The sequence below is a fragment of the Chrysochloris asiatica genome, unplaced genomic scaffold, assembly GCF_000296735.1.
Source record: "Chrysochloris asiatica unplaced genomic scaffold, ChrAsi1.0 scaffold00183, whole genome shotgun sequence".
Lineage (NCBI taxonomy): Eukaryota > Metazoa > Chordata > Mammalia > Afrosoricida > Chrysochloridae > Chrysochloris > Chrysochloris asiatica.
In genome coordinates this window covers 849,304-874,409 of record NW_006408701.1, presented here as the reverse complement: position 1 = coordinate 874,409, position 25,106 = coordinate 849,304, and the positions used below count along the sequence as shown (strand labels likewise).

Genomic DNA, 25,106 nt, shown 5'->3' with positions numbered 1-25,106 from the left:
ATCCTGATCTATACTCTGAGCAGTTGTTGTTGTTGTTAACTGCTGTTGAGTCGGTTCAACCCATAGCATCCCTGTACAGGGTTTCTGAGGCTGTAAATCTTTACGGGAGCAGAAAGCCTCATCTTTCTCCTGTGGAGCCGCTGGTAGTTTCAATCTGCTGACCTTAAGGTTCACAGCCCGATTCTTAACCACTATACTATCAGAGCTCCTTACTCAGAGCAGTAGTTATTCTAAATACCAACAGAGAGGCAAAGCGTTTTCAAATTCAGTATCAATGCTATCCGCTCTGTACACAGGGTAGACAGGGATGGGCAACTTAGACAATGGCTCCCTAAAATGAGGGGGCAATAAAGGCATGCAGTGACTGGCTTACAAGGTTTCAAGAGAGAGTTTAGTTTAAGAGTATAGGGGGAAAGAAAGAGTCCCCACTGAATAGCTGTCATCTTGTCTAGATGGGTCTGGTGAAAGAGATGGGGATAAGATTTGTAAGATTCAATAGTGAATAACTGTTATCATGACTAATCGTGACTGTCATAATTGTAAAGGTAGAAGTTTTGTACCAAAAAAAAGGGGAGTGGTTAATCTTACAGTCCAGAAACAGAGGACCCTAGGACCATCAAGAGAGGAACGCACAAGCAGAATGCAGGACCTTATCCAGAGAAGCAGCAGCACCAGCAATGGAGGCAGAGATGGTGGCTGAGGACTCTAGATTCATGGACTAAGAAGAGAAGGACTAAGAGCTGGTGGCCAGGAGCAGACTTTCAGAATGTGCCCTTTGGAGACGTAAATTATTATATATGCCTGAGTGGTTTTTTTGTTTGTGTGTTTTTTAAAAAGCTAAAGTGGGCAGAGAGAAATACTGTTAACTGTAATCAATGTAATGAAACAAGGTATATGATTTGTTGAGTGTAAAACTGATGATATGCCCTGTACACTTTCACTCAATCCACAATAAAAACCTTAAAAAAAAAAAGGTTTCTTATTAGTTACAGAGTCCTGGTGTGGTGCTGTGGTTTAATGTACTGGACAGCAAAGTTGTTTGAGCAGCAAGGTCGGTGGTTCAAGCTCACCAGGCACTCCTTGGAAACCCTATACAGGGTCTTTGTGGGTCGGAACCAACTTGATGGCACTTGACAATGACAACACTGTTGAGTACAACTGACAGCAATGGCCATGTGTGCAGAGCAGAACTGCTCCCTAGGGTCGCCAATATCTGGGACCTTGCAGAGACAGATCTCAAAGCCTGTCTTCTGAGGCACCTCAGGGTGAATTTGAACCATGAAGTATTCTGTTAGTAGTTGAACGCTTAATCATTTGTGCCACCCAGGGACTTGGGTGTTTATTAGGCAGTTTCTCTGTGCCAGGCATGTTCTAAGCATTGTTCATAAACCTTACACAACCGTCTCAGGTAGGAATTATCAGCACCCACCTGACAGGTGAGAAAACTTCAGCATAGAGAATTGAAGTGGCTTGCCCTGAGTGAATCGGTGGCAAAATGTAATTTGCACCCAGCTCTGTCAGAGACCTCAGCTAAGTTCTTCTGTCATCTCCTTTCCATCTGTCCTTCCCTTCTGAGTCCTAGTCGCTGCTCTTCTCAGTTTACACAAGCACCCTGGGTAAAGCAGAGCATTCTAATGCCCCATTTCAATGCAACTGTTCTGACATATAACTCCCAAACCCAAACCCACTTCCATGGAGTCATTTCTGACTCACAGTAACCCTGTAAGACAAAGTGGAACTGCCCCCGAAGGTTTCTAAGGCTGCAAATATTTTTTTTTTTTTTTTTTTTTTTAATGTTTTATTGTGAATTATGTGATAGTTTACATGGGAGAACATTAGTTTTACATTCATTCTATCGTATATTATCTCTCATTGCCATGGTTACAATCCCCTCCATGCAATCCTTCCCCCATACCCCCCAAGTCTTCACTAAGGCTGCAAATCTTGATGGAAGTAGACAGCCTCATCTTTCTCCCAACAAGCAGCTGGGAGATCCAAACTGCCCAACTTTTGGTGAGCAGCCCAATGCTTAATTAACCTATAGCACCACCAGGACTCCTGTGTGCTGGTATTTTGTTGTAGTTAAGTGCCTTTGGGTGGGTTCTGGCCCATATGGCCCTGTATAGGGTGTCTGAGGAGCAGCTGGTAAGGTTGAACTGTTGACCTTGCGGCTGAAACTGACCTTGCAGTTCAGCACATAACCCTGCAGCGCCATCCCAGGACTGGCCTGGTAGAGCTCTTTTAAATTGGCCCTGTCAACAGGTAGAAAAAACAAACTACTTTCTATTCCAAGTCTCTGGAGCTTGCCTCACCACTGTTCCCCAATTTCCAGGAAGCATGCCATTAATAAGGATCCCTGGTGGTGCAATGGGATAAGCACAAGGCTGCTAACCTGAAGATATGTGGTTTGAACCCATCAGGCACTTCTAGGGAGAATGATGAGGCTCTCTGCTCCCAGAAAGATTTACAGTCTTGGAAACCCTGAAGAGCAATTCTATTCTGTTCCGTAGGCTTGCTACGAGTCAGAATCAATTTGACAGCAGTGAGATTTTGTGTTTTGCTTTTTCATTTCTATTTGAGTTGTATCATTTGACCTTTTATGATTCTGTATCACATTTACAGAGGAACCCTCATAGTACACTGGTTATGCAATGACCTGCTAATCAAAAGGTCAGGGGTTTAAGCCCACCAGCCACTCTTCAGGAGAAAGCTAGCAGTCTGCTTCTGGAAAGATTACAGCCTTGGAAACCCTATGATGCAATTTTACTCTGTCCTATAGGGTTGCTGGGAGTTGGAGCTGACTCAACAGTAATGGATCTGGCTTTTGGGTTTCCCATTTATAGTATCACCAAGAAAAGCAACAAGAAAAATAAAGAAAAAAGAAAAGCAATAAGGGTATTTTAAAAATCGAATGGAAGTAAATTAGCCTCTAAGGGGCAGTATCAGCTCAGTGCTCCTAAATCATCATGATCAAGGCATTTTTCAATGTCAGATATGTTTACTATATGGAAAGGAGAGAGCTGTGAGAAGCGTCAGTAGGAGTTACTGAGCAATCGGCATATGAGAATAAGCATGCACACTGTGGTCCCTTCCCCCAGGGTCTAATTTCATGGCAACCAAACAGGGCTAAGGACAAGAAGAAAGTCTATTTAAAACACAGAGGTGTCCTTCTAGAATTTCAAATGGAAGACAGAATTTAATTCAGTTAGTAAGAAGCAAAATATATTTATTCACCATAAGAAATAGAAATGGGCAGCTGTAACTTTCAGGGAAATCTTGGTTATATGAGATAATCTCTGAAGCAAGAGAATCCTACAGTGATGAATACTTTGCTCCGGATGATGAATGACCCTTTCTGAGATGAGCACTTAAGATGTCGCAGTGACTTCTAGTCAAATGCGGTGTTACTGTCAGAAGGGGTCTGATCTTCATCCTGTCCCTGACCCCATCCCTCATTTCCTGCTCTGACCCTTGATCTACCCCCCACTCACCCTTCTCAAACCCCAACAAACTCTCCTGGTTCTCCTCCTACCTCTCTGATTATTCTTGTTCAGGTCTCTTTTCCTCCACCTACTTCCTTAATATCTCAAGGTTTGTCTATTGAGTCCAGGGCTCTGAATTTACTCTGATCCCTAGATGACCTTACAAGCTTCCATGGTTGAAATGTATCCCCCATACTACATTAACCCATTAATCTTTGTTTCTAGCCAAGACCCTCTTCAGACTTTCAACTCTGTATATTCAACTGTCTACAGCTGAAGATCATCATGTGTCTAGATGTTCTACAGACAGCTCAAACTGAACATGTTCAAAACATAGATAACTATTTTACAAACTGGTTCTCTCTCTCCCTCTTTTTAAAGGAGCCCTGGTTAAGTATTTATATGGCTGATAACTGAAAGGTTGGCTGTTCAAACCCACCAGCAGCTCTGTAGGAGAAAGATGTGCCAGTCTGCTTTTGTAAAGATTTATAGCCTTGGAAACCTTATGGTTACTCTGTCCTATAGGATCGTTAGGAGTGGGGTTCAACTCAACAACAATGCATTTCTTCTGTTTTTAAAAATTTTAGGTGAAACTCCAGTAGACATCACCTCAACAATTTCTACATGTACAATTCAGTGGGCTTTGGTTATGCCACCTTTCCCAAATGATTTCACTACCATGAACACAAATTTACAGCCCTCCCTTAAGTTTCTCATCTACCCTTTCAAGTTTTTGCTGTTAATTTAAATCACATATGAAGAGATGCTGTGGAGTCGGTTCCGACTCATAGCCACCCTGTATAGGGTTTCCAAGGTTGTAAATCTTTATGGGAGCAGAATATAGATAATGCTTTTTAAAAGTATAATGTTTAATGAAGACATTCTTTTCAAATCGTAAATCCTGCTTCTCATATCACCTCTCTCACTGAATAACACCACCGTTTGGCTCGTCTCCAAAGCCAGAAATCTCAGCCTTATTTCACAACCCCACACCAAGTTTCTACAAAGTCCTGATGATTCTACCTATTCAGGATTTATCAGAGGGACTTCATCTTCTCCATTTGAGCACCTGTTTTACCTACTTGACTCCATCTAATCATTCCAGTATTCTCCTAATTGATCTCCCTGCTTTTTCAGTCTATCGCCATACAGTTCCAAAACACTTTTTTCAAAGGCCAAGCAGATCACAACATTTTAGTTCTTCAGACCTTTCAATGGCTCCAAATTGGCCAGTTACGTAAATCCCTCCATGAACTGGCTCCTACGTCTTCAAGCTCATCTCCCTCTACAAGGGCGCTTCAAAAATTTCATGGCAAAATGGAATCGAAAGATAATGAAAGTTTTCCATGAACTTTAAAAAAAAAAACAACTTTTCATTGTGAGTTGGATGAAGATTCACAGAGCAGATCATCACTTTTACATTCAACGATTCATACATACCCATTTTGTTTCCTTCTCTTTAATTTTGATCCCCTCAACATGACTTTCTCCCTGTAGTTTCCTGTTTCTTAATTCTTCTGAACCTTGTCCTTGGGTAAATACTGCCCATTTGACGTTAAATGTCAGATTCTTCTAAGGTGTGCAGACCTCACTAGTGTTATTGTTTTCCTTGTAGACCTGTCCAGGGGCCAGAGTCTCGGGGGTTCCACCAGTCTCGATGAGACCAGGAAGACTAGTCTTTCTTCTTATTTTTTAAAAATAATTTTGAGTTTCATTGCACATTTTCCTCCCACTCTACTCAGGACCTTCTAATCTGATCCCTTTCTGAGCAGCTGGGCACCATCTAGTTTCCATGAACTTTTTGAAGCCCCCTCATACCTCTCTACTAGCTCATGCCAGGTTCTAGCCCAGAGGTAGGTCCAGGTTTGGTGGGACCTTAAGCTGAGGGGTCTTGCAAGAAAAATTATGCAACAGTATAACTAAAAATTAGTTATAGGGCCACTGAAGGGGCTTGTGCAGGTGAGAGGCCTGAAACTTAAGCTCCCTACACTTCAGAGGAAGCCTACTGAGAACATGCCATCATCTTTCAGACCTCTTTGCTTTGTACAAGCAGTTAGTCTATCTCTGCCAGGAATGCCATTCCCTCCTTTCCAATCCCTCTCCCAGTGGGAACACAAAGTAACTTGTCCTTCCGTTTACAAAACATATCACACTGTATGGTGAGTATTTGCGTAAATCCAGTCTTCCCAGTGAGTGCCTCAAGGGCAGAGTCTACACCACACATGTTTAGGTGGTCAGAGAACAGCAGTTCTTGGAACAAGGTAGGAGCAACAACTGTGGGCTGAATTGAATTCAGACCCCATCCAGGCACATTTGAAAGACACCCTCTTCTTTGGACAAAGTGTGTGGAGTAAAGCAGTTGCCATAGACAGGGAGCCTGGGTAGGAACAGCGCTGGTGAGGCATTTGTTGCCTGCCCATGGCATTCTAATAAGAGGCAAAGGTTGGGCCCCAACATCTAAGGTCTCTCCAAGACATTATAGTAAGCTCCTCTCTGTGGCCCCCGACAGTTTCCCCACACCACCGCCTTCCTTACCTGTCCTCTTTGTTGATTTGGTCCCCAAAGCCCACAGTGCTAACAATTGTCAGCTTGAGTCCCACATTGCTCTCTTGGAGGTCATAGGTATTGGACTGAAGATGGACACCTGGTTGCGTGTGGGTAGTTGGTTCCACCTCGAACTTGGTGTTGAACAGGGTATCCATGAGGGTTGACTTGCCCAACCCTGTCTCTCCTGAAAAGCAAAAGGTAAATCATGCTTCTTCCATACAGTGACTAAACAGGCATTACAAATCATGCTTCAGATGCCCCGTTATTGACACAGGAAAATGGACACACCAAAGCATTAAGTTAAAAGTATCCAGAACAATGTATACTAAGCGGTCTCAATTAAAGCGAAAAAACGGAAAGGAATTTCACCAACATATAAGCATAATTGTCTCAGGGTGCAAGGGTGGTTTGAACTGTAGGTTGGCAGCTCAAACTCACCAGCTGCTCTTCGAAAACCCTATACAGGGTCACTATGAGTCAGAACCGACTTGACAGCACTTAACAACAACAACAGTAGACTAGTGGTCATTTAAATTTTATGATTCCTATACTTTGCGTACTTTGAAATGTTTACCATGAACATGCAGTGTGTTTACAGCCCAACAAAGAATATATTGCAGGCAGTGAGGGAGAGATATAGTTCTGCCTAGAAAAAAGATGGAAAGGAAATGCAACATACTTATCAATGATTATCTATGGATGGTGGGGTATGTGTGGTTTTCATTTTATTCTTTATGCTTTTCTGTACTTGCCAGTTTTTCTACAGGGAACAGGTACAGTTTTTATGATAAAAATTTAAAGGCAGAACTACCATCTGACCAGACATTCCAGTCCTAGGCATCTAACCAAAAGAAGTGAAAAAAGCAGAGATGCAAACAGAAAGTTGTGCACCAGTATTCCCACCAGCCTAAATGAATGGATTCAAATGTGGGACACAGACACAATGGAACATTGTTGTTGTTGTTAGGTGCCAACTCTTAGCGACTCTATGTACAACAGAACAAAACATAGTCCAATCCTCAACCATCCTCACAGTCATTGTGATATTTGAGTCCTTTGTTGCAGCCACTTGTGGCAATCCATCTTGTTGAGGGTCTTCCTCTTTTCACGGAGCCTCTACTTTACCAAGCCTGTCTTTCTTCATGGAATATTCCTTCTCCAGTGAATGGACTATTACTCAGCCTTAAAGGGAGATGACATTTTGGTACATGCTACGACACAGATGAAACTTGAAAGCACACTGAGTGAAAGAAGTCAGTCACAAGAGGACAAATGTGGCACAATTTCACTTATATGAAATAGGCAAATGCATAGAGACCAGTGTTCCTTCGTGGCTACTAGGGAGTGGGGGAGAGAGTGATTACTTAGGAGACACTGAGTTTCTGTTAAAAAGCTCAATCAGTGCCACTGAATTGTACACATCAAAAAAAAAACAAACAACTGAATTGGGAAATGCTTCATTAGATTTATTTTGCTGCAATAAACAATAAAAGACTAAACAGATATATATTTTTTTAAATGGCACCAACCAACCATTCCTCCCTGCAGTGCTGTGAATTGCTTCATATGGCTTTTCTACCCATAGTCTTTGTAAGTACCACCAAATAACGTTTTTGCCCTGGTAAGTCTGGGGAGCAAAAGGTGGGAGAAGATGCTGATAGGATGATATGATTCAGTTGTGAGTGGTTAACAGAGGTGACAGTAAAAACTCAGAACTCTAAAGTGGACTTAAAGTGAGTCATCTCAGAAGCAGGGATTTGGGGGGCAATCTCACTACCATCAAAGAAGAGCCAGGAGTGGAGTGTGTCCTTTGGACCCTGAGATCCCTGCACATTGAACCTTCTCAGCCTAGGGACTAGTGGCAGAGGAGCAGCAGCAGTAGAACCAAGAATCAGAGCACTAGACAGAGCAGTGGACTTCCCAGCCTACAGAGCAAGTAAAGCTGAGGGACTTTGGGCAGGAGGCTTGTTTGCAGAGTGAGGTGCCTCCAGGCACTTTATTGGCCGGTGTGGGGAGGGGCAGGTTTGCTGACCTACTGAGCAAATGCCTTCAGGTTGAGGCTTATGGTGGAGTGATGTGTCCTGTGGGCATATGTGTCCACAGATGTAAAGGCTTTGTAACACTGGCTGGGTAAAGAGACACCCACCTGCCTGTGGGCATGACTGAGGAAGAGTCTGTCCTGACTGGAACAACTGTGTCCTGAGCATTTCTGATCCTGAATTGTAACTTGTTAAAGATGGCTTGTGTTTGTGTGTGTGTATGTGTGTGTGTGTATGTGACAGAGAGAGAGAGAGACAATCTTCAGCTAATAGGGAGGGAACTGTTGCTGTTGTTAAGTGCTGTTAAGTCGGATCCGACTCATAGCGACCCTGTAGAGAGTTTCTGAGGAGCAACTGGTGAGTTTAAACCTCCAACCTTGCAGTTCAAACCGACTTTGCAGTCCAGTGCATTAACCCACCGTGCCACACTAATCACCAGAGAGGTGAGTTCAGAAAGAACTGTGAGGAGCTGGTGACTTTTTTTTGTGTGTGTGTGTGTGGGGGGGTGTTGTCCAAGCCTATCAAGCCACTGCCAAGAGTGAGTTTTCAGGGGATGCAAACATCACAAGAACTTACAAGTTGGTGTTTAAACACCATGACGAGCATTATTGTTGTAGCGTCAGATGCCATTGAGTCAGTGCCAAATAGTGTAACCAAACGGTCTTTACAATCGTTGCTATGTTTGAGTCCATTGGTGTAGCCACTGTATCAATCCATCTCCTTGAAGGTTTTCCTCTTTTTTTTGCTGACTATTATTAACGTCACTGAGTTGTATATGGGAACAGTGTTGAAATGGCAAATGTTTTGTAACATATATATTTACTCCAATTAAAAAAAGATACTTTGAAGGGGATTGCAACAAACACAAAACAATTGTTTATAAATTATCGAGTAGGAAACTAATGTGCTCTGCCTACTTTGACCCTAACCATTAAAAAAAAAAAAATTAAAAAAAAAAAATCACAGGTTGGAAGGAAGATGGGTAAAATCTTTGGTGGTTTGGAGAGCTTGGCAGGACTTTGAAACGAGACCACAAGCTGGGCTGAGCAGTACAGTTGCTGGCTGTCTCCTCCTATCCAGGTTGTATTAGGAGCCCGCCTTCAGGCCTGTATTAGGAATAACCTTGCTGCCACATAGCGACCCTGTAGTGCAGAGTAGAACTGTGCCATAGGGTTTGCAAGGCTGTTAACCTTGATGGAAGCAGATTGCCACATCTGTCTCCTGAGAAGTGGCTGATAGGTTCGAACAGTCAACCTTCTGGTTTGCATCAGCACTTTAGCAGCTATTCCATCAAGAATAAAATTGTTGTTACATGCCATTGAGTCAGTTCCAACTTATAGCAACCCTGTACTGGGTTTCCAAGAAGCGGCTGTTGGGTTTGAATCGCAGGCCTTGCGGTTAGCAGTTCAGTGCTTATCCTATAGCCCCACACTAGGACTCCAGGAATACAATCATCAAGTCATTAATTATTCTGGACTGCCCTTTGAATACATCAGCTAGTTCTACAACCATCAGCTGTCTTTTCTCCTTCCCCACTCCCCAACCTCTGGGACCTGACTGGTCTTCACAGGAGGGAGTGAGTTTGCACTGGCCAATCTCAGCCTGGCAAAGCAGCCCCACCCCTCCTTGTGACCCATAGCACACACTTGCAAGGTGTTTCAGGATTGGAGCTGTAAATGGTTTGTCTCCCCTCCAACCTCTGGGTACGTGTCTAGCTTTGCATCTTGTAGGTCTCTTGGAACTTCGAAGGCAGGAGGGGCTTTAAAAAATATATATCCATGATGAGAGCTTTCCATGTGTGGGAAGGAAAAGAGGAACAAGAGAGAGAGAACACAAGGAGAACATTCAATTCAGCCTGGCTACGCGGCCCCCAGCCCAATTTCCCAGTCAGGTCTGAGTCTGACTAATGTGGTCATAATTCCAGCCAGGGTCTGTTATACCCATTAGCAGCAAAGACTCTCCAAGAAGAGGCCCCCTTTTTCCTCTATAAAGAAACAGGAAATATTTGGGTCCCAAGAAAAAACTGGTGAGGTGGGGCCTTTGCCATAGGAGGTGGCAGACTTGGCTAAGCACTGGAATTTAGCAAGCCCACCCCACCCAAGGGGTGGATGTGCAGCTCCACTCTGAGGTGGGAACACTAGGGTAGCTCCTCTGCCTAGCTCACCCCCTGCCTTTGGGCACTGAGATCGGAGCTAAAGAGTGGCAGGCCCTGGATCACTGGGCTCCTGGCTCCTTGGAGTTCTCAGGGAGCAGGGATGGGCATCTTCCTGTACGCCAGAGTGTGAGGCTCACATTGAAGGCCTTCCGGAGTTGGGGCCCCACCCTGTTTGCACAGCTGGAGAAGTGGAGGCAGGGCAGGGCAGGGCAGAGCTGGGAGGAGCAGCAGGGGAAATGACCACCCAAATACTTGCCAGCACAAAGGGGCTGTGAAAATCAGATGTCAAGTGATGAACGCCTGGAAACAAAGAACCCGAGGGATGTCCAGGGAGTTGTGGTCGATACAGCATTTGAAAAGGGCAGAGAATCAAGCCAGCTCATCCTATGGGATATTGAGTGCTCCAGTTCTAATGTACCATCAGTGTGGAGGCCTGGGGCAGAGGCTGCCCCTTTAGGATTGGCAGAGATCTAGCCTGCCATGGGCCCGATGTATTCTGTGATGATGTGTGCATGTGGTGTATGTGTTGGGGGGGATTGGAAATCTACATGTGACCCCTAACCACAACCTGACTGGGATCAGCTCAGGGGATTCCAAGTCCTTGCAGGAAGGTGAGGACTTAGCAATGAGATTCCAGCAGGAAATCTGGATAGTCTCCAGGGATCAATTTCTCTCTCCTCCTCCCCAGTCCTCTCATCACTCCTCATAGGGGCCAGTCAGTAGGGTTTCCTCAGCCCTCTGAATTCAGGCTCCACATGCCAAGCAAATTCTCTTCTCATTTTGCTTTATGTAGACAGAATTCTGTAAAGCAAGTGATCAGAAAGATGCTTCCCTCCCCCGACACCCCGGGATCTTTAGATGCCAACTTCCCAACCCTGGATTTTTAAGAAAGCTTCACCTTTTTCTTCATTTGCTCTTCCTTTTTATATCCTCTGGTACTTGGTCTGATGAAGTCTTTGCGAGCTATCAAATGAAGGGTTCTAGCCAGACTATGGAGTCCTGGTGTGGCACCGTAGGATAAGCACTGGGTTGCTAACTGCAAAGTCAGCGGTTCAAACTCAACAGCTGCCCATCCAAAACCCTATACAGGGTTATGAACTCGATATCACTTAACAACAGCAAGCCAGATTATAAGGAATCCTGGTGATACCATGGGTTAAGCATTGGTCTGCTAGCTGGAAAGTGGGTGATTCAAACCCACCAACTTCTCAGCAGAAAGATACGGCTGTCTACTCCTGTGAAGACTGACAGTCTTGGGAACCCTAAGGAGCAGCTTTACTTTGTCCTACAGTCTTGCTATGAGTTGGAATGGGAGTGGTGGGTTAGCCAGATTATCATGAAATTACTGTGTGACTTGTCCCCTCTTGGGACCCCAATTTACAATGTGCCGGACACGGCTGTAAATACTTTATATAGATTTTCTTATTCATTCCCCAACAACAACCCTATGAGGTGGTGGTGGTAGTTCTGTGCTATCAAGTCAACTCGGACTCATACTGACCCTATGAAAGGCAGTAGAAGCTCCCCCATAGGGCTTTCTAGGCCGACATCTTTATGGGAGTAGATCACTAGACCATTTCTCCCTCAGAGCCAGTGGGTGGGTTGGAACTACCAATCTTTCAGTTAGCAATAGAATGCTAGGATTAATCTTCACCACTTACTTGTTATATGGACTTGGACCAATTCCTCAGCCTTTTTGCAACTTGACCTTCCTCATCTAGAAAACGTGTAGGAAGTAACTGGTCCAAGGTCACAAGCTAGTAAACGGCAGAGCCATCACCAGAATGCAGGCCGTCTGACACCGGGGCCCATGTTCTTCAACCAGTATGCTGTAGTGTTTCCCATCGGAATGAAAGGTTTGCTCCCATTTAGTCATTTAACAAATATGTACTGTTGATCGATCTCTTCTAATAGGAGCTAGGCACAGTTATAGGTGCTGAGGATACAGCACTGAAAAGACAAACACAATCCCTGCTCTCGTGCGTTTTAGTCCCATGGAGCTAAGTTCTCTTTCATCTCTGAATGTTGGAATCAGCCAAGAGAAATGAGTCAGAATTCAACAGGAAAGTGCCCAAAAGGAAACATTCCTGGAACTACACTTGGCCAAGGGCAGGGACAAGGTCATGCCTGGTTCTGTGACTTTTCACTCCTCTCCTTCCTGATCTTGCAGAGCCCTGGCAGCCAATGGAGTGCTGAAGCCTGCTCCTGCCAGTGTGTGCATTCCTTCTCAAGTTCACAGTCAGGGGCATGACATTAACTAAACCAAGAAGCCAAACCCACTGCCCTTGAGTGGATTTTGATTCAGGGTAGAACTGTCCTATAGTGTTTCCAAGGCCGTAAATCTTTATGAAAGCAGACTGTCTCTTCTTTCTCCCTCAGCAGCTGGTGAGTTTGAACCGTTAACTTTTGGGTTAGAAACTAAGCATGTATGCATTGCACCACGAGGGCTCCTTCAACAGCACACTGGTAGCTTAAAATCAGCTATGGTGAAAGGGGTTCCAGGGTAGGAATCAGCACAGGGGGCACACCAGGGCTGTTTTTCTCCTGAGAGCCTGTTGTTAAGCACTGGCCGGCACAGCACTGGGCCTGCCTGTCTCTGACAGGTGAGCGCCTACCTTTCCCAGAGGCAGAGGGATGAAACAATTAACCCTGACCTTCATAGAATGCCAGCCATCCTTATTCCTCCTCCTGCAGGGAGTCTGAAGCCTGCTTCTCTTGTGTCTGTGTGTTTTCCCAAGTTCAACTGAGCCCAGTGAAGACTGGAATCTTGAGCAGCTTCAATGTAAATATTATCATTATGATTCGTGGTGCTCCTCAAGAGGCATGTCTGTTGCTAGCACATTCTAAGACCCCAGAACGTTTGTGCTTTTGGCTCAGTAAGAATAAAGATCTCAAGATCCTTGTAATTGGTAAAGTTAGGCAGGAGCAAGTTTGTCTCGGGGGAGGGGAACCTCATCTCATACAGTAATTATTGTCCAGCCTAGATAATCTGTTGGGGGAGGAGTCAGTATAGCCTCATGCCATAGGCCCAGCCCTTGAAAAGATAACAACTATAACCAGTTGCTGTTGAGTCAATTCTGACCCCTGGTGATCCCGTATATGCCAGAGTAAAACTCCTTGGAGTTTTCAGTAGCTATGATCTTTTGGAAACAGATTGCCACACCTTTCTTCTGAGGTGCCTCTGAGTGGACTCAAACCAATAGTATTTATGATAATCAGTGGAGCTCGATAACCGTTTGAACCACCCAGAAACTCCTAATGATACTTGTACCATTTATTGGTATCCTTCTATATAAATTTGGCTCTCAATTATAAAAAAAAGGACCTCTCCCTCTCTCAGCCTTAACATACACACATGTACACACATGCTCATGTATACATGGAACATTCACTCTGCTGGACTTGGACTTAAGATAGAGCTCAGTACCAAGATAAACAATAATGTGATTAAAAACAAAACAAAACTCTGGTGGGGGTGGTGTGCCACGGAGGCGGTTCCGACTCACAGTGACCCTATAGGGTTTCCGAGGCTATAAATCTTTATGGGAGCAGAAAGCCTCAACTTTCTCCCGCAGAGCAACTGGTAGATCTGAACTGACCTTGCAGTTAGCAGTCCAGCTCATAATTTACTATGCTACCAGTGCGCCTTAAAAAAAACCCACCACCAACAAAAACAACAAACCTAAGTCTCTGTTAATAGTCAAAGCTAGTACTATCATAATTTTACACTTCAAATGTTCTTCTAACAAAGAAAAGACCTTTGGGGAATGCCCTATGCCCAAACATTAAGGGAATAAATCTGATAGCTATGTCCAGGCAGTCGGCATAAAAGTATGGTCACTGAAAGTCCTATGAGAGAAAACACCATGTCCGGCAGCCATGCTATAGACTAGTCAGTGACAGGACCCAGACCCATGACCGGACTGGGAGTGCAGCCTCAGAGCCACTCCAAGCCGCTCATGACCTTGGCCCAAATTGTGGGTTCTCCAAGTAATGATAGGATTGTGAACACAGCAAGATAGCGGGACACATGAGTTTCAGGCTTTTTTAGACCAGGCATGGGGGAATGAAATTAACCTAGCCTGGGTTGGTTGGTCTAGCCAATGTTTTTGCACCTGCAGGTCTAAGATAAAAGTTCCTGAGATAGGAAAATTGGGGAAAGAAAAAGAGAACATGACTCTTTGGGGGTGACAGGGTGTCCTTCCTATTCATTGCCTCTTAAAGTGTCTGTCCCGGGCAGCTCATCAACTCCATCCCAACAGGTACGCTCTGAAGCAATTGGCGCTGTGCAATGTCGGGGTAGGAACTAGAGGAACCACCCCAAAAACCCACTGCCATTGAGTCAATTCCAATGCATAGAGATCCATACGGATAACTGCCCCTTATGGTTTCCAAGGCTGAAAATCTGTACGGAAGCAGACTACCACATCTTACTCCTGCAGAATAGCAGGTGTGTTCAAACCACCAACCTATTGGTTAGCAGTTGAGTGCTTAACCACTGCATCATCAGGGATCCTTATAAAACCAAAAACCAAATGCGCCGCCATTGAGTCAATTCTGACTCATAGCATCCTTGTTTCTGAAGCTGTACCTCTGTATGGAGCCATCAGCCTGACTTTTTTCCAGCTGAGCAGCTGGTGGGTTTGAACTGGCAATCTTTCAGTTCACAGTCCAGTGTTCACTTTGCCTCGTTGCTCCTTCTTCTGGGCCCTGGGCACCTGCAACCCACAAGTCAAATGACCCGACGCTTCTGGCCTCAGAGAGCCATTCTGATTTACACTGCCTCCCTCCTAAAGTTTGACTAGGCCCACGTAAGAGCACATGGCTGAAATGATGCTTAGGGTAGGCCTGTCATTTCACTTCTCATCTCCTCAACCTAAGTACAGATCATACGGAGCTCTGGGAGGAGCTCCAAAATTGTGCTGCAATTTTACGGCAGGAAAATATTATGTGATAAAGAATACTGATCAAAAGGGGCAAAATGTAGACCAGAACTTCAAATTCTCAGCAACTCCTGAATTTGTGGAGCTATGGAGGCTTGATGAAGCCTTGAAACTATTGCCCTGAGATCATCATTAAACTTTAAACCAAAAATATCCCCTAAAGTCTTAAAACCGTTTAGCTTAACGAGCTAAGAATGCCTGCCGTGAACAAAGAATGTCTGCTTCTTTCAAGAGGTATCTATATTGGATGAAAGTGGCAATGGAAACTGGAAAGATCTGATAGGAAACTTAGGGGGCAGTGAGTTTATGTTAGTGGGGAAGGCACAACTCAGAAAAGGAGGGAGAGAATTGTTATACAGTTCAAAGAATGTAAGTAGTGCTGTTGAATTGTACGTGTAGAAAGTGTTGAATTGGTCTGAGTTTTGTTGTATATATTCCCGACAACAAATAAAATGAAACAAAAAATACAACCCCCGCAATATATATATTAAGTTGAAATAAATTGGCCATCACCAAATATTGGAGCGCTTGTTAGGTAAGCCGTGCCTTAGCAGTGCTAACATCTTAGTATAGATAGCATTTGATCTTAAAGTGACTCACCATGACTGCTATTTATTTGGTATCCTTTTCCTAATAGCTCTTGATCACAGCCATGAGTAGAGACTTTGGGCATTTGCAGGGGGAACAGCCTAGCTCTGGACTGACTATAAGGGCCGTACTGTGTAATCCTGGGAAACATAATTTTATCTCAGAGCTTCCAAAGCTGGTGTGTGGGAGTGAGTTACGTAGCTAGTGAGTGAGCCTAGCTGACTGACTGTCCATCGCCAGATTTGAGAAGTGGCTTTGTGGTTCTCTACTTGTTGAGTGTGCAGTGATTCTCCTGCAGAAAATGACCTGGAAAAGAGTGTTGTGGATGGAGAAGAAAAAATAAAGACTACCAGACAATGAATGGCTTCAGTGAGTCCGTAGCATTTTAGAATACATTAAGGAGTGAAATACCCAATTCAGTGGTGGTTCAGATCTACAACGTGAATGAGTTCCCTGCATGCTCTCCACAGAAATAAGAAAAGGCAATTAACAAAAGTGTTTGAGTGTTCCCGCCAGCACTTTTTAAAAATGGACTTTCTTGTGGTATCTGTATAAATTATTTAGATTCAGAAGGGGGTCAACTGAAAAGTTGCAGGTATGTTTTCCTGCACTGTATGGTGACAATTATGTGCTACGATTGTGTTTGCAATGTGGAATTTTCATGGTCTCAGAAGAGATTCTTAGAGAATTCCAAGGAACTACTTCCCCGCATATTTGTTTGGTTGATGCTTGACAGTTTCCAAAGTGATTTCGTGTTCGTTCTCCAGCGATGTTACTGGCAGAAGTTAAGAGAACCAGTGGGAAGGATAAGAGGCCAGCCAGACCTGAGTTCTCGTCAGGGCTCTCCCACTTAGTCTGTTCTGCTTTAGTAAATCCCTGTGGTCCCCAAGTCTCTGGGTTTCCATCTGTTCCATGAAGAAATGAATGGCACACTGCTCACTTCACAGTCCTGGTAAGGACCGAAAGAATGTGATTGTTACTGTTGTCAGCTGCCGTGGAGTCGGTGGCTACTGTGGAGCTAACTCTTTTTTGTGCTGAAGGGACATAGAGGTGACTATTCTCACATTTGAGACTACGGGGCCCTGCAGTCTTGAACTCCAGCTGTACCAAGCATACCAGAGCTGTGAGGAAACAGTCTGACCCAACCCACTGCCCATATCTGGTGGGCAGGCATTTTTTCCTCCCTCCCTGGGTCCTGTTTTCTGCAGTCAAAATGAACTGGACAGCAGTAGCAGAACCAGCCAGCTCTTTTACAAAATTCCCACTGAGTCTCAACAGGCTCCATTTTATCCCCTGAGGTCTGTCCCTACATTCTGGCCTAGACAAGGAGAGGTGAGGGGGATATAATGGCAGCTGGCTGCTTACCAAAAGGAGCAGAGGGAGAGAAGAACAAGAAAGGCAAAACACTCTCACAAATAGATCAGAATGACACACTATTTAACCTAATTACCTGCAAAGCCACATCCAGCCATTAAGGATCCATATTCTGTAATAGAATTTCCTGCTATGGAAATACTCACCCACGCACAGGATGTTGAAGCAGAAGCCCTGGTTGACTGACTTATTCACCAGCTGGTCGGGCAAGCTGTCAAACCCCACATGTCCAGCCAAGGGGAGAGTTCGGCAATCTTCACCCTAAATTGAAAAGGGAAGGAAGGGAGAAAAATGAAAAGGTGCTTCCAAACAATCAGGGTCTTGCTCTCCATGCTAGGAAGTAACACCCACCCAGGCCCCGTGTGTCATCTCTTCCTTCAAAACAAAGTGGCCTGTCAGCTTGGAAATCATGGCGTCTTGGGCACAAAGTCGATTCTGACTCATAGGGACTCCATCTGCCACAAAAGGTTTCCAAGGATGTAATATTTACAGGAGTATACCACCAGATCTTTCTCCAACAGAGCATCTGGGTGGGTTCAAACTGTCAACCTTTCTGTTAGCAGCCAAGCACTTAATGAGTGTGCCACCTAAGACCATTACATCTGTAATGTGAGATGTTACCTGTAATGTGAGATGTAATGTGAGATGACACACTTGACTGCTGACTGATGCAAGTCTACCAGAGGCACCTCAACAGAAAGTCCAGGCAGGCAATCTATTTCCAAAAAAAATCTGCCATTGAAAACTCTATGGGGTCGCCATGAGTCAGAACTGACTCAATGAGAACTAGTTTTGATTTGGATCTTAGAAGGTGATTGGGAGACTCAAATGTACTAATAGATGTGAAGTTTAGCTTAGCACAAGCATAAGTGATCAGTAAATATTACAAAGAGACTTTCAAAAGTAATCAATTCTTGGTCCTTGGTCACCCTTCAGGTCTGGAACTGAACTCATCCCTGGGGTTCAATTTTCAGCCAAGCAATAGATAGGTATATAGGGGAGAGCCCACAACAATAGTGAGGTACACACATCATAGAATGGTCAGTCATTTGAGATCAAAAGGGCTGCATTGACCAAAGGACACATTTCAAAAGGGTAAGGAAAGAAGAAGGAATGGAAACAAGAAACGCAGAGAAGAAATGGGATAAATGATGTTACACTGCATTGCAATCAAGATGAAACAAAGTGTTTGATATATTGAATGCAAAGTGATGATCTGCTCGTGAAGTCTTCACTCAATTCACAATAAAAAAATGTTTACAAATAGTAATCAGGACTCATGGAAAGAGAAAGGCTGTGTGCTGGCAGCCAGAAGGCAGGCTTGCAGAATGTGCCCTTTGGTTGTTTAAATGATCATATGTTCCTGAGTGTTTTGTGTACGTTAAAATAACAAACAAACAGAGGGAATAGAAGCAAATACTGTTAAATGATGATGCATGGAATAGAAGTAAATACGGTTGCATTGCAGTGAAATGAAATACGATAGGATGAGTGTAAAACTGATGTTTTCCCGTATAAACTACCACTCAATTCACAATAAAAACTTACCCCCCCAAAAGTAATCATTTTACTTTTTAGGACATTTGGGGGATTTACAAAGAAGGTGAAGGAGCACTGGCAGTGCTGTGGGTTCAGCTGCTGACAGTTTGGTGGTGCAGACCCACCAGCCACTCTACAGGAGAAAAGGCTGTCTGCTCCTTTAAAGATGCGCAGTCTCAGAAACCCTATATAGGGTTGCTCTGAGTCAGAATCGACTCCATGGCAGTGAGTTTGGTTGGCTTGGGTTTGAACAATGGTGGCAGTCAGTAGAGAGTACAAGCATAGGTTCTGGAGTCAGGCAGTCCTAAGTTTGAGTCCCATCTTCACCACTTTACGTTATAGTTCCCACCTCACAGGACTGCTGTTAGGGTTATATAAGACAATGTACCTCAGGCAGTTAGCATAACGCCTAGCATATACAAGTGTTTCCAAAAGTTTGTGGGAAAAGCCCATTATCTTCTAATTCCATTATTCCTCAACTTTTTTGAGGTTCCTTCATACAAACATATCTTTGGATTTGGTTTCAGACCACCAAAATAAAGTGAAAGTATCCCAATAGAGCAAGTCACACAATTATTTTTTGGTTTCCCAGTACATATAAAACTTACTTTTACATTGCACTGTGGTTCTATTAGGTGTGCAGCAGTGTTATGAAAAAGTCTGAAATCTTGTGAGAATGATCCAAATTTGACACAGAGACAAAGTGAGCAAATGTTGGAAAACTGGCACCGAGACTTGCTCGACATAGGGTTGTCACAAACCTTCAATATGTACAAACAACAACAAAAACAAAAGCCACTATCTGTGAAGCACACTAAAGAGAGGCACAATCCAATGAAGCCTACCTATAGTAAGCATCCAATCAGAAGTTGCTATTGGATGTCAGCTTTGAGTTAGCTCAAAGGGAAAAGACACAATGGAATTGGGCCTTTGTGATCTGTAGGGTTGTCATTGGCTGATTTTCAGAAATAGATAGCCAAGCCTTTCTTCCTAGCCCATCTTAGTCTAGATGCTCAGCAACATAACAACACACAGATGGCTGCACTTGAGGTGCATTGGCTGGGAATCGAACAGTAAATGCCTGCCACTACCATCGAGTTGACCTCATAGTGACCCTATTGTTGTTATTATGTGCCGTGGAGTCAGTTCCGACTCATAGCGACCCTGTACAGGGTTCCCAAGGCTGTAAATCTTTACAGGAACAGAAAGCCTCCTCTTTCTCCTGCGGAGCAGCTGGTAGTTTCGAACTTCTGACCTTGCAGTTCGCAGCGCAACTCGTAATCACTACGCTACCAGAGCTCCTTATCAAACCCTAAGGTGCAGTTCTACTCTGTCCTATAGGACTGCACCTTAGGGTTTCTGAGACTGTCAATCTTTACAGGAGCAGACAGCCTCATCTTTCTCCTGAGGAGTGGCTGGTAGGTTCGTACCGCTGACCTTGCAGTCAGCAACCCAACATCTACTCCATGAATGCACCGCAAGGTTATCCTTCCACTCAAACTGCCGAACTGACAATGATATGGACCTGTGGCTCTCTCTAGCTAAAGGAGCTGTCACTAGGCTTCCTCTGGCTCCCTTGACTCCATAGGGGTTAGCCAAGCCACTCCCAGCCCTAGAAAGCAAAGGGCCTTGGCTTTGCCTGCAAGGTCCCAAAGCTTCATATTGTTAATGGTTTTACAAAACAGGGATTGCTTCAAACGGGGCACGTTTCCAAGGAGCCAGAGGAGAGGGAGAGAGGACAAAAGGGGCCTGCTTGTACTTGAGACAACTTGCCAACTGTCAACAGCTACGAGGGAGGGAAGAGCAGACGGGAAGCTGGAGACAGTCGGAGTAGACAAGAGGAGTGGGCTATGAAACGAGTGGGGGTTTCTGGTAGGTGGGGCAACACCAACATTTCTGTAATCACTGCCAAAAGCAATCCAAGAAGGGCATGGTGAGTGCCAGGAGGCCTATGCCAACATCCCAGGCTGAGCAAGAGGACAGCTTTTCTGCTGGATTGGACCCGCTTTTAAACTAGAGCCATACTTTTACACTAGAGGGTCTAGGGGAGGGTGGTGGGGAGCCATTCAGCAGCTGACAGAGAACCGGTTCCCAGATATCCTCTTCTCCCAGCTTGGAATCCCACTCCCATTGGCGTCACCTAATTTTCCAAGAACGACAGGGCTGGTGTTGGTGACTGCCATCTGGCAAGTTCATTACCCACACACATCTCCCTCCCACACTCCCAGTACAGCATTCTCGACAGACGACCATATGCCATCCTTCAGTCTTTGTTGGTAGATTCCGTGCTCCAGAGGGGCACCTGAAGACAGCTGAGCTGTATGAGTGGACCACATCACTCAGGGTTTTGTCCTACAAATCAACCCTTCTTCCCTCCCTGCCCCATCTTTCCATCTTCTTTTTATGAAAGCAAGCAGAGTCAGATGCAAGATTCCCACAGTTGCTTCTTGGTCCTCACCACTGCCAGAGAGACATATGCTTTTTCAATGGAGCCTCCTCCGCAGCAGGCATCGGAAATTGGGATGGACCCAGAGTGACGGTTTCCTGAACCATGTTTTATCACCCTGGCTGCCTCTTCCTGTCTCCAAATTCAGCAACATGAATCTTCAAGTGCTCTAAAATCTCTGATCCAAGTGCCAAAAGAAGAGGGCAGTGGTGAGAGCCCAGCACCTTATTCTTACTTCACTGTCAGAAACTTACCAGCCACCTCCCATTCTCTCCCACCTAGTACAGTGGTGTTGTTGTCAGCCCCTAACTCATGGTGACCCCAACTGGGATTTTCATTGGCTGGCTTTCGGAAGTGATTGCCAGACCTTCCTTCCTTCCTTTCTAGTTCATCTTAGGCTGGAAACTCCACTGAAATCATGAGATGCACTGGTCAGGAATCAAACATGGGTCTCCCACATGGAAGGCTATAAAGTGCTATAAAGCGCCTTTAATGGCAGAAGGAAGAGTCTATAGGCTTTAGGCAATGGATTTAGAGGATTTTGAGTGCTTTAGAAGGATCATTCCAGCATCTGGGTGGTTGATTTGTTGGAGAAAGGAGAGACTAGGGACAGAGAGACACAATAGGAGTTGACTCCAATAATTTTGAACTGGCAGAATGGCATCCAGACTCTGTGACAATAAATGCTGGTCAAAGTGAACTGACCTGTCTTGGACTGGTAAGGGAGGAACAAACTTAAGAGATGTCCTAAAGGAGGGATGGGATTCAATGAGTGATTGGGTACAGGGAGTGAGTGAGCAATCAAAGCTGATTGTGAGGTTCTGAGCCTGCGAGCTGGGAATTGACAGCATCATGGATAGAAAGAGGGGAGCCAGGAAAAGGAGCTTATTTAGCAGGGAAGTTGCAGAGTTTGGTTTTGAATAAGCTATTACTAAAAAGAAGTCTCTAATTGGTACAAATGGCTGAGTACTAGACTACTAACTGAAAGGTGCATGGTTCAAACCCACCCAGAAGTACCTTGGAAGAAATGTCTGGCAACCTACTTCCAAACGATCACAGAAGAAAAAAAAAAAAAAAAATCACACCATGACAGCTATACGGTGCACAGTTCTAGTCTGCAACACAAGGGGTTGCCATGAGTTGGAACTGACTCAAGGGAAGCTAATTTGGGTTTTTTGTTGTATTACTTTAAAAATCACACTTACTTTTTATTTTAGAAAAATGATCAATGTTCACTGTATACATTTCGGAACATATGGAAAATTATAAGGGAGGAAATAAAAATCGTATTTAATATCACTTTTGGAGCTAATTATCATTAATATTTATATGTATTCCCCTCCAGTCTGTGTGTGTATATATATTTACAAATAGGTACAATCCTGTATATTCTATATATAACCTGAATTTACAGTTAATATCAATATCTATACTTTTTTGAGGAATTAGGTATACTTTTAAAACATGTTTATTGGTCACATCACATTTCATTGTAGAAATTTTCTGTATTTTCCTAACCAATCTTTTATTGCTAGCTATTTAGCATGTTTCCAATGTTTCATCATCATATATGACAACTCTAGTTTGTGAATGTTTGCATGTATCTCTGATTATTTCTTCAAGCTAAATTCCTAGAATGAAAACCTACTTGGTCAGGGGCAGACACATTTTATTTAAAGACACTGCTGTTGTGTTGTAGGTGGGTGCTGTCGAGTTGGTTCTGACTCTTAGAGACCCTATGTACAACAAAAGGAGGCACTGCTTGCTCCATCCTCACAATTGTTGTTGCTATGCTTGAGCCATTGTTTAAGCCACTCTGTTGGTCCATCTGGTTGAGAGTCTTCCTGTTTGTTGCTGACCCTCCATTTTACCAAGCATGATGTCCTTCTCCAGGAACTGGTCCCTCCTGATAACATGTCCAAAGTCCATGAGAGAAAGTCTGTCCTATAGGGTCACTATGAGTCAGGAGCGACTTGACAGCAATGGGTTAAGGAATGGGAAGATGATCAAAAAAGACGTAGAAGACCTAATAGTTTTCCATCCTAAGAGTACAAAGGAGAATTCAAGAAGAATTACAGAGAAATGGCCCTTGGTGACTTCAAGAATGATTATTTCTTTTCTCTCTTTTACCCAGTGTCTGATACACTTAAAGTGACGGAAGAGTTTGAGGCCTAAGAGACAGAGGGGTCTGGTGAATGTGTTCTTCTTGCTAACCTAGACTTATTTTCTAATTAGCAAACTTTTCGTCTCAACCATGAGAAAGTACTTCCTGCTTTAGGAAATCCGGTCTAGAAAGCGCTATTCTCTCTTGTTTTGATGGATCTCATAAGATGCCAAGGTCATCATATGAGTATCAGTCCTCATTGTTCAGGGCTAAAGTGATAAAGGGGAAAAAGGGCAAGACATTGCACACAATGGACACTGACTTCAGGACCCCTGAAAGTTTCTTCCCTCTTTCTCCCTCACTAAATCTCTGGTAGTTTATCTTTTCCCTCTTTCTCTTTAAAGTGGCCTGATTCATTGAGGTCTGGATTACTTTGAATGCAGTTCATTGACTGTTCTCTGAACTGCAGTGTGCTCAAAAGGAGATGGAACTGGAAACTTGGTCCAGCATGTTTAACACAGAAAACCTCAAGTTGTCATCTTGAGTAGCATGTTGGTGCCATGCTTGAGGCTTGAACTGAGATACATGCTAGAAAGGCCACATTCATCAAAAAATTTAATTGCCCATTTTCTGTAACCTGCACTAGAAAAACTCTCATCTATCTTTACAAGGATCTTGGTACAAGGAAATTCATCACAGCATTGTTTGTAATGCTTAAAAACTTGAAACAACTAATATGTCTGACAATAGGAAAATATTAACTAAATTATGGTACATGCATATTCTGCATGCATTAAGAGTAATGCAGTAGATTTATACGTACTGTTATGGTCATCTCCAAGACATATTATAACACAGAAAAAAGTTCTAGAACAATGTGTACCATATGAGCCTATAGATGCAAAATAAAAGGTCCTATATATGTTCATTTGCACAAAAATTTATGTGGGGGCATACAAAGGGGCATGAAAAGACAATCACCAAACCAAGAACTGTGGCTACCTCAGGGCATAGGAATGAAAATGCGGGTTTAGTCAGGGGATAGTCCGAGTGCGTCTGCATTGTTTGATTCTTTTAGAACATGAATGTATTCACATATTACCTGTGTCATGTAAAAACATTTTCAATATAAGGAAAAAGAGTCTCACTTAGCTTTGCAGCAGGGGCAATTAGGATGCAGAGAATTGGAGAGGAGCTAAAAGGAAAGGATAATGAAAGGGTGCCCCTGAGAGTTGGGAGAGCCCCCCAACACCCCTCCCCAATTACATTTCCTGTTTTCTCCTCATCTGCAGTCACCTGCGGTTTTGAAATACGTTATACCACATCTCATATCACAGACAGAAACAATGCTGTCTTTCTCTTCCGCCTCCTCTCCTGAGGACACACCAATTTCATTTTTAATTGAATATTCGTAAGGTTTGTGTTATGAAGAGCAAGTTATGACGGTTCCAGTTGTGAAGCTTTCTCCCATTGCTGTGATTCTGAAAATAGAGTCCCATAAGCACCCAAATTAGCAATTCCTGCCCTTCGCACTCTCCCTCCCTGGTCTAACCTTTGTGGTCCTAGTATCGGAGGCATCTACCTCGGTGGAGAATTCCCTGTCTCCAATGAACACCAGGGTCCTAACATTGATAACTGTCATCCTGAAGGACAAGACGCCTGTGACTCGGTGTTCCCCAAACTTTCTTCCTGGGCCTTTGCCTCTAAATGCTAGGAAAAGACCCAAATACTGAACTAGACTGATCGTCAGTAGCCTCAGCAGATGCTTCTGGTAGGAAAACAGTATATATATGCCTTTTTATTAAAGATAGGAAGGATAGACTTCAAAATGACAGAGAGGTTGTATGTGATGCTGCTTTTCTGTGTTTTACAAATTTTCTACAATAGGC

At 43.9% G+C, this 25,106-nt stretch overlaps 1 protein-coding gene across 5 annotated transcripts in view; it reads right to left on the bottom strand.

Moving 5' to 3' along the window:
- The window catches only part of SEPT6 (septin 6), an 89,423-nt gene that overhangs the window by 52,583 nt on the left and 11,734 nt on the right, over window positions 1-25,106 (bottom strand). For all 5 annotated transcript variants that reach the window (XM_006872097.1, XM_006872098.1, XM_006872096.1 and 2 more), the window contains exons 2-3: window positions 17,275-17,389; window positions 6,018-6,213 (exon numbers count right to left, since the gene is read on the bottom strand). In XM_006872097.1, the coding sequence (XP_006872159.1) occupies window positions 6,018-6,213; window positions 17,275-17,389 (311 nt within the window). The remainder of the gene's footprint in view (window positions 1-6,017; window positions 6,214-17,274; window positions 17,390-25,106) is intronic.